Source organism: Vidua macroura, chromosome 4, assembly GCF_024509145.1.
Source record: "Vidua macroura isolate BioBank_ID:100142 chromosome 4, ASM2450914v1, whole genome shotgun sequence".
Classification (NCBI taxonomy): domain Eukaryota; kingdom Metazoa; phylum Chordata; class Aves; order Passeriformes; family Viduidae; genus Vidua; species Vidua macroura.
Window position 1 is genome coordinate 44,362,107 of NC_071574.1, and position 15,220 is coordinate 44,377,326.

At 39.0% G+C, this 15,220-nt stretch overlaps 1 protein-coding gene across 1 annotated transcript in view; it reads left to right on the forward strand.

Moving 5' to 3' along the window:
• The window catches only part of MTMR7 (myotubularin related protein 7), a 54,321-nt gene that overhangs the window by 9,596 nt on the left and 29,505 nt on the right, over positions 1-15,220 (forward strand). Inside the window, exon 2 of the mRNA XM_053976670.1 lies at positions 4,243-4,604. Coding sequence (XP_053832645.1) covers positions 4,243-4,604 — 362 coding nt within the window. The remainder of the gene's footprint in view (positions 1-4,242; positions 4,605-15,220) is intronic.

Here is a 15,220-nt window from a genome sequence, read left to right on the forward strand (position 1 = left end):
TGACCTTCCCCCACTATGTCTCCAGCTGGTTGTGCCGACATGCTTTGTTATGAAAAATGAAGCATTTCAGAGCTACAGGATTGAGTATTCTAATCTTGCTGAAATGCTCTTTGATCAAGAGTTATCACTTCGGCATAACTGTACCTGTTTCTTCAATATGTGAAATCCTCATGTAAGTAATTGGACATATATCCTGACTAATTCTAGGGTTTTGTCTATTTTTTTTCTCTACTATGCATTTCTGGCCAGTTATCACAAACCTGGCCAGATATCATGTGTGATGTATCATATATCATGTATCACAATGTTATATGGTATATGTTATATGATATAAATGTCAGTTTGTTTAACTGCAGAATAGCATCAAAACCATTCCAATTTCCAGAGGCTGGCTGGTACTTTTCCTGCAAAAAAACATTGCTTTTATAACAATGTAACAATGTTTTATAACAAGGCCAAATCAAAGACTTTGAGCCATTCTTGAAGGAAAAGTTAAAAGGTCAAACCTAGTAACAGTCAAGTTAAACAATAAAGTGGAAGCTGCTCCTCACATCCTTTACCTCGCACATGCAGTTCCTGCTATATTAACTGGAGGTGAAGTCTGTGTGTACAGGTTCATTTGCCAGGAGAAGGTTGCATGTTCCCTAAAAAAAGGTCAAAAGTTATGAAACAAATATAAACAGACACACTGTTTCTGAATCTGTGGTACTTATTATCTAGGGTGTAAACATGTTCCAATAGAATTAATCTTTATCATTTGGCAAGTGGCATGAAAAATCCTGACGAAAGAAAATAACAAGAATAAATCTTATGAGGAGCAGTGCAGTTGAGGGAGCTGGAGTTGTTTATCTTGGAGAAAAGGAAGCTCAAGGGAGACCTTGTCACTCTCTGTAGCCAGGTGAGGGTTGGTCTCTTCTCTCAGGCAGCAAGTGACAGGATGAGAGGAAATAGGCTCAAGCTGTGCCAGAAAAGGTTTAGGCTGGATATTATGCTCAATGGTAACATGTTCAGGTTAATGGCTGGACTCAATTATCCTAGAGGTCTTTTCCAAACTTAAGGATTCCATAATTCTAATAAATTATAGGAGTGGTTTTTATGTTATGAAGGGGTTAAACCAGCAAAGAAGTACTGTGAAATTGTGGAAGAAAAGAATTTTGAAACTACAAAGTAGTTACAAGTTACATGATGCTTTTGTGTATTACCGGTGTAGATATGTTATGTTTGAAAATTTATTAATATACTGTATTTTATGGTAAAAAGTGGTACTGTTTCCCTTTTTCTATTATAAAAAGTCTACTTTGCCATGCATCTTACTGAATGCATTAGAAGAAAACTGATAAGAAAGTCAGTTGGCTTTGATACAGTCCTACTTGGTTTGTGTGTAATTTTCAACAAATAATGTACAAAGACCTGTATTATGAATTGCATGAGAAAGAGTTGATGCCCAAACCCCACTTTTTGCTGTCAGTGGGTCCAAAAGCATTTCCTTGGTGAAATGTCAAGCTGGACTTTTTTAAGGTCCATTCCTTATCCACAAACCCAGGGATGCACTCAAACTGTGCCTTTAGCCCACAGTAACATGGGCTGAGCCCAATCTCCACATCTTCATCCCATATACCACACTCTTCAGAGGGAGGATTCTGTCACCCTGGCTACAGCTGTCCCATCAACCAAGCTGTTACATCACCAGTTTTGAGTTATTTTCTTGCCTACATGTCAGTATTTAATTTATGTTGACAAATCTGTAGACTAAACTTTTAAGTAAGTATTAGAAGTACCTAAATGTAATCTTTAACTCTGTATTATATTAAAATGCAGCCCACAGGAAACTACCCTTAAACAAGTAAGATATAATTGGAAAACACAAATAAATCCACAAAGCCTTCCACATCTAACATGATAGTTCAAATACAGGCCAGGTAGGTCGTATGAAAAATGTCTGAGTTTTTTTGGTAATTCCACTGACTATAACAGAATTGTTTACCTATTGGAAGTGAAATGTGCTTTCAGGTTTTAATGGATGAGGCTGAAAGCTGACCCTGTTACTTATGGATATAGAAAATAAGTATGCTGGTATGATTCTAGTCCTCAGTGACTGGCCTTCTTAATGGGAAATAAATTAAGAACTTTATTGGCAGTTTCAGTGGATAGGTCAAAATTTACATAGGTATGGCAATTTAATTTTCCTGCCCCTACATCTTAGTTGAGTCAGAGCAGTAATCTGCAGATTATTTCTGGTTATACCTTTACAGAGAATTTAATTTCCACACTGTTGAGGCAGCAGTCTCCATGAGCCTGAAATGCAAATGAAAAATATAAGAGAATTTTTAGAAAGCTGTGTTTACTGAAGCTTTCCATGACAATTGCATTAGATATAACTTTTATCGAAGCCCAAGTTCTGTTTACAGCTGCATCAGCCCAAGACGGGCCAAAATCTCTGGCAGGATGTTGAGCAACTGATTGCTATCTGAACAGCAATGCTTTAGTTTTGCAGCTACTGATGAATGTGAAGCAGAGTTAAAGTGCATTGTCACTTGCATCTGCAAGTTTTCCTGACATCAGCTGTAGGACTTGAACTGGGCTGTGATGAATCACAAGATGTACCAGAGTAAAAGCATCTCTGGGGACTGAAAGGATAAATGTATTTTCTTCCAACTTTACTCATTGGTGGTAATGCCAAAAGATGATAATACATGCAGTAAATCACATCAGCCATAACTACAAAGGAAACATATTCCATGGTTGGTTAATTCTTAATTGATTCTGATACTCTGGCCTAAAATAGAGAATAAAATTATGCCACTGATCAAGAGTCTTGTGAAGTCCACACTTTATGCACATTTATGGATGCTATCCAAACAGCAGCAGAACTGTGAGAGAAAGGTGGGCAGAAATGGGCCAAAATGGGAGTGGGAAGCAGAATGGTCAAATCCAGGGGTGACTTATTTTCCACTCATGATAGTACAGCTTCTGTCTCCTCTAACCTAATAGTTGGTATAAAAAAAACCTCTTGATCCCCTGGGTTTTGTGGATAAGAAATGGAGGAAAAAAACCCCTAATCTAGACATTCATTAACAAGAAACTGGCAGGATTGGATAAACTCTGGAACCAGTACAGCTGTACCCATTGTTCCCTTTCCCTTGGGGTAAAATGCATTTCTGTTTTTGATAACCCTGTGTTATTTTCAACCCATATTTTATCTTTCACAAAACAAATTAAGCTTGCTCTCTTCTCTTCAGGCAAGAAGAGGATATGCAGAGAGCTTCTGTTGCTCTGGAGCAGACTCCTCTTGCTGTGGCCTTTGTGGGGTTTGTTTGACAGGCCTCCACATTTATTTCTATGCCTCCATTAGGCTAGTCCCTACTTGTGAAGAATTGCTGGAATACCTTGATCAATATAGAATACCTGGGCATTTTATATTTAAGGTGTATCTGAAATAATATATTAGCACCTCTAGTCATTTGCACATTGGTATAAACACCGAGAAGTTTCTCCTTTTGCTCTGAATATGATAGCTGGTTAGTGTATGAAAGATGGTTAGAGAAACCTGTTCTTTATCTTCACACTGGTAAACTGGGAAAATCATCTCAGTGTCATTTCTTTTTGCTCCAAGAAGAAACACATATCTGGCAATAGGTAAGGGAAAAGATGGGAGAAGGAATTTCTGGCACAAGGCTGAAAACTGTGTCACAGAAAATATTCCATTGTGCAAATCTGTGGATGCAGCAAAGTCGTGAATTACAGACACACAGAGCTTGAGATAAACAAAATTCAGTGCTTCAGTTTCAGTAAGTGCAGCTTTTGTCTTTGAGCGACTGTACACGCTGGGCCAGGGAACAAACAAAATGGGGGGAGGCGATCTCGGACAGAGCTCGCTTTATGCTTCCGATCTTATCTCCCCTGGAAGAAGGGGCAGAGCGATGTAGCGCTCGATAAGACAGCCGGCCGTGAGGGCTGCGCCCTCGGTGCCCGCGGGGCGGAGGCTGCGGGCGCGGTGGCGGGGCCGGGAGCGGCGGGGCCGGGCCGGGCCGGGCGGCGGGCGCGGAGCATCCCCGCGGCCGGGGCGGCATGGCAGCTGCCGGGGAGGTGGAGCCAGCCGCTGACCTGCCGGCATCGCAGCACGGGCACATCATCTGCCGGCAATAAACCCTCCCTTCTTCTTTCCCATCTGCGCCGGAAAACGCGAGGAAAACATAAAATGCAAATATATTATTAAAAAAAAAATATAAAATTTCTTTTCAGCAGTAGGGCCGGAGGAAGGCGGGGGAGGCCAGGTGCGCAGAGCTGCCTCCGCCGGCGGCGGGCGGTGCGTGAGGAGCTCGGCCGGGCGCTGCCGCCATGGAACACATCCGGATGCCCAAGGTGGGTCTCGCCGGCCGCGGCAGCATCCCCACGGCCCCTCCCGCTCCAGCCCAAGGGAGCCTCGCACCGCAGCCCTGCGGGCCTCTACGGCCTTCCAGCTGATGCTGCGGGCTGCTTTCCGGCCACTTTGCCCTGATACGTGCCCAAAACGCCGGGAGGTGGGCGCGTTGCTCTGCGCTATGGGCTTGTCGGGCTTCTCACTCCGTCCCTCTGTTAACGCAGGCACTGGCCGTGAGCTGCAGGTATTCGGAATGGGAGCTGTGTTACCTGCTTTTCAGACGCCTTTCGTTTGCCCCAGGATTTCAGACTTGGTGATGAATTGATTAGTATTTCTATTCATGTTTGATCTTTAGCCGACGTAATCCGTCTTTTTCTACAGCTTTCTAAGCACTAGGCCTGTATTTGTTAACAAAATTGCCACGTTGCTCTAGAAAAAAAATACAGTTTTAACACATAAAAGGTGTAGATTAAAAGTACAAACAAAAAAAGTGAACCAGAGCAATATGTTAATTCGAAATGGGGTGGGATATATTTTCGTATTTATTTATTTATCTAATAACCCAACCACCTGAATTTAAGAATTTATTTGTATTTATTATCAAGATTTAATATGATGGCATGAATTTGAGATTAGGGCCTTGTTATTTGTCTTTTTTTGCCTTTAGGTGTTAAGCTGTAAATCTAGTATGAAGATAGGCATTTATAACAACTGCCTTTCTTCTAATCTCATTTCATTATCTGTTATCTCCCTTTCTGGGAAGGAAGAATTTCAGAATAGTATGAGTTTTCTCCTGCAGGAAGGTACAATCAGTGGAAGTTGTCTGTACAGATGCTCCTGACCATTCACTGAAGAATGTTGAAAGCATGAATGAGAAAAATGTTGAAAACAAACTAATAAGTGTAGAAAAATATCTGAAAAAATAAATGGTTGTGTTTGCTGTGAATGGAAGACCCACGAAAGTCCCTGCTGCAGACAATGGAAGCTTATCTGTTTTCTTTTCTACAACCAGGTCCTGATCCAGAAAATATTACTCTGCATATGTAAAACCCATTTCTGTATCTGATACTGTGAGAAGGCACTGTACCAATGCCTCAGGTCACTGAAAATCTTAACTCAGTGTGAGGTGATTCTGCAGTCCTGGATCCTGGCAGTCTCTTACATTATAGCTATGCTGAAAGGTATCTGATATAATAGAGCAGTTTAGAAGGCATGGTTTAAAGGTACAAGGGGTACAAAAATCCTTTAAAATTTCCAATTTCCAACATAAATGTATGAAATCAACATGAGTTACTACTGAAGTATTTCATCTCTCCAGTTACTCCTAAATACACTGAAAAATCATTAAACCCTCCCATTCTGTCAGGTATCTACAGCTACCTGACGGAATTGATACCTTCGATTTTTTTTAAACCCCTCAGCTTAAAAATCGGCCACCAGTACTTGTTGGGGTGTTTTGTTTTGTCTTGTTTTTACTGAATTTGGTTTTGATAATTCAGAACTGAACATTAAATGTTTTCCAATGCCTATAATGTAAAAATAGGTAATGGAAAGCTCACAGTATCATGTGTTAGCCTCTGGTGTCACATTTCCTGACTCCATACAATCTTGTCCTGAGAGAAATTTGAGAAGTGACTGCCCTGCTCTGCAAAGGTATTAATGTCAGAATAATAACACCTTCCTGATTCACAAACCCAGCCACATAGAAAATCAAGATAAATTGCATACTTAGCAAGTTAATAAACTTAATGATATCTGAAAACAAAATTCTTGGCCCAAGTAGAAGCTTTTCCTTCAAAGGGAGTTCTATATTATATAAGGTCCATTAGGTCTCAGCAATTGTTTTAATTTTAAGTGAAATATGACTGTAGTGATTTATGGTTCATAAATATTAAAATTAATCTGATGAAACATAACAGACATTAAAAAAGCAGAAGGTAATTCCATACCAGTTGGATCAGTAGTTCATTAAGATACTCTGTGTCAGAGTGACAGAGGAGAGAGAGCATTTAGACCTGGCCACATTCTGCAGCTTCTTAGCATCTACGGTTGTATTAGGTTCCAGCTCTTCTGAGTTCCATTACTGTCCATTTATGGACCTCTCTGTGTGAGTTAGCCAGAGCTCCTTATAGACAGGATGACACTCTCCAGCTCCACAGCCGGCATGGAAGCACGCTCCAGAAGATCATGGCTTTACAAAAATTACCTTCTTCTGTCTTTTGAAAAGTCCTGAGTAGCTTCCTTCAGTATTGCTTCCTTCTAGCTTCAAGGATTTGTTCAATAAAAATTCCATGTTCACCTTATCCATGCCTTCACAGTAAATCTTGATCACAACCCACCAGATTCTGATAATTTCAGAGAAATATCATCAATGACCCCAAGACCTCTTTCCTATGTCCAATCCATTGGATTGGACAGATATGTTTTAGGTTGTTTTTCCTGGAGGTATTCTACCCTGGTTGTCTGTGTTGAAGCCCCTATATGTCTCTTTTGCCCACACACTGTTTAGCAAGACTCTTCTGGAGTAGGATTCCCCACTGCAAAAGCCATTCTGGTGCTTTCCCAACACACTGTACGTGTCCACCTGCTAACACACAATTTGGTGTACTGACCACTATTGTTCTATCATTATACTCTTGGTAGAAAACGGGGTGCATATGTGATGTATGCACATACATAGGCACTGTATGAACATACATAGATAGGCATGTATGTTCATGTATGTTTAATGTATGTATGAACATACATAGGCACTGTATTTTCACAAGGTAAATACCATCCTATGTATAAAGGCTGTAATTTAAGAGTTGGAAACCATCCCTCATTGCTGAATAGAATTATATATAACTCCCATACCGATTTAAAAATTAAAAATTAGTAAAACCAGTGACTGACATGAGTTTGGATTGTACAGCAAGATAGTTTAGGAGAACTCTCCAAACCCAAAATATGACAAACAGCTCATAACATTCTGAAAAAAAGAAATCAGCAATACTTCTGAGAAGATTAGAAGCATATTTTATAAGCATGTGTAGAGATGTGTCTGGCCCTGGACAGGATGAAAGATACAGAGCTATGTAGATATGTCCATATCATTTGTGTTTGTATATTGGCAACAGGCCTACTTAATGGCCTTATAATAAAGAACACATCAGTTTATCCCTGGTGTACAAGCTGTCTTCAGGGGACTTAGCCCAGAAATTCTTTTGGCTCAGTGTTAACAGAATACTTGGAATGACTTGAGTTGCTCAAGTGCTTTCATTTTTGTGATGTTACGGTGAGGTATTTCCTTTCAGTAATGCTTCTCTCAGGCAGAATTTAAGATCTGCTCCCACATGAATGACAAATCTATCTACCAGATGTATTGCTTCACAGAATAAATTTCCAGCATGTGTAAATGAGCTATGTGTTTGCTTTTGTTTTCATTCTACTTTCCATAATTCTTGCTTTTTTGTAAAATTTTATAACATGTCCTTTTTCACAAAGTCTCCATCAGGAAACCCATGTAATTTATATCCACTATATAAATCACAATGTAAATGGCAAAACATTTGTCAAGGTGTCTATCCAGATCAATAGCAAAACTGAACCCAGCATGCCCAGTGTTTACTCTCCAACTACATGTTCTGGGTTGCTGGATCTCCACATTTTTTTAAGGTAAGTTGGCGTATTCTACCACTGCTCTCTGTGTGCCTTCTGTTGAGATAAGGTGTGATATTATAGTTATGTTCTCTGTATCCAAGCTACAATTCCTTTTGGAAAAGTTTGATTTATTTCAGTTATGTAGAAAGGTGGCAGCAGCCCTGAGGTGCTATCTGGAAACACCCGGGGACATGGACTGGTTGTTTCCCCCACTGGGAATGGGGAATGGAGTGCCACAGACACTCCAGTATAGTACTAGAGTTTGGCTAAACTTGTGTTTAGTTTGCTACTTAGAAAAGGTAGAGGAGGTGAGGCTGGCATGGCCTTTGCCTTTTAATGGCGTTTTGGGTCATCAGGTTACAGCAAACACATTATGTCTTTTAAGTGCAAAGTTGATTTTCTGCTTTTCAAGTGTTGTGTGAAGGTGGTTTCTGTACTTTAAGTATACAACTTAGAGCAGTGTGTCTTACAATTCAGCTGGTGTTTTCTGACTTCATAACTGTTTCTCATTTTACATCATGATTAAAAATTGTTTAGCCTGTTCTGGGTCCAGTAATGTTTAATGGCTTCAAATATGTCATTCTACTTCACTACTTTAGTCAAATGATGCATTAAATCATCTACACTAATCCTGGACACATTCAACTCTGATTTTGTGAGTTATGGATTTTTTCTTATTAATAAATCTTCTGTATTTAGAATGCAATTTAGTTTTCTTTGGGTTCCATTTATTCCATCTTTGTGCTATGAGACTTTGAGCCCAAAGGATAAATTTAATACAAGTGAGCTTTGTAGTATACTATGCCAGAAAATGTTCTGTGGTAACATCAGACTGGAGGTGGATAAAATAAAAATAAAAACTGCAAAAAATGTCCACATATTGTGGGATTGAACTTAAAATATCTGTTTGGAATTGTGCTATAAAATATTTTTTTTTTAATTAGAGTCATCAAGCTACCTTCTTATTACAGTGAGTTTTGATTTAAACAAAATCTTGTAACAGCCATTATTCTCAAAATATTTAGTCAAAAATGGTCAGAAGATCACGCAGACTTTAATATTTTCAATAATGTGATGCTCACTAAAGAGGTAGCTGGATAAAACAAGCTCTAAAAATCATGTGTGGGTAGTTTTGTATTTTAATTTGTTATCTTGGTATTTATGTCTAAACTGCTAACTCTAAACCTTATTGCGCTTGGAAAATAGTACTGGAAATCATTAAGACTGCATGTCTGCAGGGTCCTCTTTGATATTTTTTTTTTATGCATAGTAGGAGACTGAAGTTGGAATGAAGGATTTCAGAAGTTAGGCTTTGGGGTGGTCAAGGCTGGAATCTCTAGGCCTGCTGCTAATGGGCCCAAGTGTGTGGTATTTGAGCTATTGCTGTCTGCAAATGAAAGGAATGGTCTATTTGCAATAGAAAATGCACACTGACATTTCCTGCTGTGCAGGTGTACTCTGCTGAGAAGGACAGGACCCTACCAGTAGAAAAGGAGACCTACAAATCCATTTTTAATGCAAATCTCTCGTGGCCTGCACAGCTGATATGGCTTGGTACTGCTGCTCTAAAACAGGCTGCTGAACAGGGCATGGTTTTAAACATGTAACAGAAAAGACTGTATCAAATACAAGAGTTTAAAGATATATTTCTTATTTGTATCCTTTGGCTGCATGCAGAATTCCTTCTCCCTATATATCTTTTCAGAGCCAAATTTAAACAAATTTGGCAAATGTATTAAGATTTACTGCCTTGAGGAAGCCCTGGTTTTCCTAAATTTAAAGCCCTTAGATAGCATTTTTAATTGAATACACTTAGTTGCTCTCTTCTCCTTTTCTAGACAAATGAGATCTAATACAGACTGAAAGAGAAAATTTTATGTATGAGCCTTGTGTTACAATGTTGACACCATATTGTAATGCTCTATACTCTTGTAATAGGTTATTGTTTGCTGCTCCCATTATGCAGCTGCTACTCAGGTGTATCTGATAATGTGGTGCTGACCTTAGTCTTTATAGATCTTAGCAGTTTAGTTTCCTTTTAAAGCCAAATAATTAGGTACTTTGTTGTCTGTCTTGCTATTATGAATAATTCCTTATTATTTTTTCAGCTCTTTTCCTCCATTTCACATTAGTCCTTTAGAAAATTAAACTAGTTTAGATTTTTCTTGAATATTTTCCCCCATCCTGCCAGATCTGCCCTGAGGAAACTTTTTACAATGCATCTCTTAAAGTGTCTTTGCTTAAATGTAATGATTTACTTTTGGCTTTGAGTCTTTTGACATATTCAGCCATCTAACTTCATAGACTGTGCATTATTTTACTGTACGTGGGAGATCTTTTCAGAGAGAAAAATATAAAAAAGTAACATGGATCAAGTACAGTTTTTATGGTTCTTATGAAATAGAATGGAAACCACATTAAAAGGCAGCATCAATTGGCAATTCATTTTTCTTTTATTCTTGCTCGAAGAGCATGCAAAAAAGATCACTTATTGTATATTTTGTTTAACAACACTACTATCTTTGTGTTGGAAAAAAAAAGTAATAGTATTTGGTCTTTTACATGTTGTCTTTTTTCACTCTCAGGAATTATGTTAAACACATGGATAGCTGGGGTCAACCAGGGTGAAGAAAGCTCAAATATTCCACTTGGCCTTAAACCATACCAGCTGTGCTCCTTTTTTCTCATTAGGCTCAGGCTTTTGGCTTTCACAAGCTCTTCCCTTAGCTTTTGTCTGCCAGCAGTGCTAAGGCCAGTGAGAGTCCTATCACGAATTCCCAGGAGGCAGTTTTTTTTTCTTCAAAAGAAGATTTGCTTTTACTCATGTGTGTAACCTCTTGAGGAGAGTAGGGAAGGCAGCAGAAATCTCTGGTTAGTCTAGGAGGCCAAGGGGATGGACGAGAAGAAGTCTTGGTAGGGCTAAGTGTGTGCCCCTAGGGCCCAACCTTGACTGCTTTGTCAGCAGCAGAGATGTTTGTGAAAGTGGCCTTTCTTTATCCTTGAAGAATCACTGGAACTCATTGGTACAGCCACATTTCAAGGTACTTAATCAGCTTTTACATGAAACTTGCTTTTACAGGTTGTGGTAGAGCAATGAATTTCAAGTGTCTGAACAACAGAAAAGCTCCTGAGGATGTGGCCTGAGTGAGGACATTCCCTGCTTACCTTTTTGGCAGCTTTCTCCTGGCTGGGAGGGTTTTCTGGCATTTCTCCTTCTTGGGATAAGGAATTAGAGTGTTTAAGTGTCTTCTACTTCAAGTTAGCTAATGCATAGGAAGCAAACACATAAACTTAAAACCTATGTAAGAGAAAAAAGCTCTTTGAGGTTTGGTTTTTTTTTTTTTCATAATTCAGAATTTAATTTTATTGGAAAATCCTGCAGTAGAGACCATTTTGTGTCAGATGGCATCCCCATGCTGCACATGGGCTTTGCTGTGACAGGAAGCTCCAGTTCTGTCCAATCTGCTGTACAGTTTTGCTTCTCCTTTCTCTGCTCAGTCTGAGCCCACAGTCAGAAATGATGCTGTGTTTATCTGAAAAAAGCTTTCCTATGTGGAACTGTGAGCAGCCTGAAATAGTTGCAGTAACTTCTGCACTGTTTTGAGATGCTAACGTGTTTGGAGACTGAAACAGCTTAAAGAAGTGAGGACAAAGGTAGAATATTCAAAAAGCATTCAAAAATAGGTAATGCAGTCAAAGCTTATTTAAAAAGTTATTTAAACTAAAAATGAAAACAAATTAGGGTACTTGAATATTTTTAGGAATAACATTTTGGCACACAATCTTTTCCAAATGCTTTCAGGGTCATATACTTGCTGTTCTTCCCTAGGTGGGAGTCCTGTTGAAACTGGTGGGAGTTGTGCCTGAATAAAACTCTGGCCCATGATTTTCCCTAAGATAACATTTTTTTCTTGAATGACCCCTTGGCAACCTTGTTTGTAAGTCATTTGTCATGTTTATTCTCTGAGTAAAAAGTGCCTTCCATCTGTTCTTAATCTGTGTTCCCTTTAACTTCTATTTTTTCCTCCTTTTTTTCTGTCATCTGTGTTGCATTGGAAATAGACTTTCTGGGCATCTTTATTTATCTCCATGTAAGTAGTCATTGAAATAAATCTCCTGGTGGTCTTTTCTTTAGGCCTAGACAACCACAGTCATCAGGAAAGAAAAATAAAAAAGAAGGAGAAAAAAAAGTGGCAAGAGCTTCAAATAAATTATTTAAATTATAGAAGTTTTACTTAGATGCCCCTCTCTAGACTGCCTTGGCTAATGTTTTCTTTCTAATTCCTTGTGTTCTTCCAGCTCTCAGCTTTACAGACTTGTGTTTTCCAATCTGGTCTCTCACACCAGTTGTTCATTTTAGGTGAAGCACCTGTGCATGGTTGCTATGCTTTTTCCTGACATGTCAGTACATACATAATTTCCTACATTCTCCAATAATGTCTCCAGTTAATTTGGTGAAAAAGTGGAGCATTGTTTTATAGGGAAAAAAAAGAAAAATAATTATTATCTGTTTCTGATATAAATTTTGGCTACTAGTGCTGACTTCTCAGCATGCTGTGACTTTTTAGATGGAAAAACTCCTATTCCAAAGCACTATTGCAATATGTGCTCCCTTCTTGTGGAAATGAACATATTCCTATTCCCTCTATTCGCAAACTCTCTAGGTTTAAACAAACTGCTGGACATGGCTTTCTTTTCCTGATTGGGAGAGGGCAGAAGAAGAAAGAAGGCTCATTTTCTGAATCCTTTGATCAGCAGAGTGAAATCTAAGATTGAGCAATGCCTCATTATACTGATGTACTAAATTTATCATTAATAAATACACATCTTAGCTTATGTATGCAGGCACGACTAAGAGTTACAATTGCTAGTTCTAAAAAAAACAAGAACAAAAAGCCTCCCAAAACTAACCCAAACCCTAGTGTGTTCAGCAGAGGACAAAAAACCAAGGAATGTTTGAGAACTTTTAAAAACTAAATAAAAAGAAAAAGAGCAAACATCTCTATCCCACTCCACAGGCTACAGATGTTGGATGTTGTACATCCAACTTTTGAGTTCTGTTTGCACTTTTCGCCTTTTCTCAGGAAGTAGACCTCATGCAGAATAGTCAAAAGTGTGGAAGAGCTTGTCTGTAATAGCTTCCATAAAGGTCACAACTATGTAAAGTTGGGCTCTTCACTCTTGGAACACAAGGATGGAGGGAAGTATCTGTAACAGCACATGTGGCACGTAACTGGTGACAGGTTCAAAAAGAGCAGGAGGAAGAGATTTTGTTGTACAATGTAGACCTGAAATGTGAAGTTCACTCTCACAGGGTGTTATGGACACCAAATAAGTTACAGATATACAAAATGCTATTTAATAAAATGAATGGAATGTAAACACAGTTATGGGTATTAAAAAGTGTGACCTCATCTTAGGAAGGCCCCAGAGCTGGGTTGAGATCCTGAGGGAGCATGAGTACATGCCTGCCTCTCACACTCTTCCCTCAGCTGCTGCAACTGTCTCTTCTTGAGAAACAAACTCCAGGGAGAGGTGAATTCTGATCTCCCCAGTGCAGCTACTGCATTTGCTTTGATGAAATCAGACTTACCACACAGCCGGTACTGCAACTGTTCCTATTCAATCAGATACAACCTTTGATTTATTTCTAGCTCTGTATTAAAAAAACACCAAAAAAAAAAAAAAAACACCAAAAAAAACCCAAAAAACCCCCAAAAAAAAACCACCAAAAAAAAAAACCACACAACCAAAGAGGAGCTTTGTTGGTTAGCATTTTTCAGTCATGAGGTTGTGATTGATGAGTGGGGAAGGATGTGACCTTGGAGGTCTGGAAATTCATCCCTCAGCTCTGTCCTGTTGTGTGGATGTCTGCTTTGCTTGTGTTCCATGTCCCATGCTAGCTCACTTTGTAGGCTGGGGTGGGTGATGAGTGCTTTGTGCAAGATCAGTGCCTGTGCAGCAGAGCCCTGGTTGGACTGCAGTGTAGCGACCTTTCTTCATCCAGACAATGCTGATTTTTATTGCTTTTGTGGGTTCCTTTCAGAAGGGCACTGCCTATGTTTTTCTTTTGTATCACCCCTCCTCTTTTGCTTGCTGCTGAATGCTTGCTTGGTTAATATTGTATTTCTTCCATTCCTTCTCAAGCCAATACATGACCTCTGAAGTAGATGGCCCTGGGAAAAGACTTCATCCATGCTTTCTAGCAGGCTTTTTTGTTTAAATAAAAAGTTTTAGTTTTGTTTAAAACAGATTATAACTAGCCTTGAGGGAGATGACTCTGCTTTAATAATGGCTTGATTTTAAGCATTTTGCTACTAAACTGGCTTATTTTCATTTTAAAGTTTTCTTTATTCCCATTTTTAAAATAGTGCCATGTATTTGGAATACACATCACAAACATGTAAGTCTCAGATACTGTCATTCTATTTTTCAGGAGAATCAACTAATATTAGTTTTAAAATTGTTGTAGTTGGACATCCATCAAACCCATGGTAACAAACTGGTAACTGTTTTGGGCAGGTTTTATCCCACTGAATATCCAACTTGTTAATTTTTTTATTATTTTAGTTTCTCAGTCAGAAATCATGGAAGCCTAGAATGGTTTGTGTTCAAAGGGACCTTAAAGATCATCTAGTTCCTACCTCTAATAGGAGCCTATAGCACATGCCATATGCAAACCACTAATGATTTACAAGTCACAAGCTCGTGATCTGAGAGTTAATAATGTGTTTTAGACTCTCCTGTTGTCAGGAGGGCAGCAAAGGGACAATGACCATTTTGTGCCCAAGGTGGGAGAGCAGTGGAAGTGGAGCTGTTGAGTCCCATTGAAAAGTTACTGAAGGCAAAAACTTCCAGTGTGACCTCTGCTATCAGCCCGTACAGGAATGTAGGGAGCAACATCAAAATGTTTCTTTTTAACTCTTTTAAACTCTTTTAACTTTGTTTTAAATGTTAACAGAGATTTGCCTGGGAGAAAATTTACCTGAATGAGACCCATTGAAGAAAGACACTCTACCAGCATTATCTCCTACTTATTATTATTATTTTAATTTAGCTGGAATGGCTTGAATGGAGCTAGAGTTTAGCTGAAGGAGAGGCCCTGCCTTGCTGTCACAGGGTTTTGGTAAGATGAGATCACAAGGAAGAGCTCAAGTGAGAAATTGTCTTTGGAAGTGTTACGTAACAGGTTTTTGGATACAGAGGTACCACAAGAGA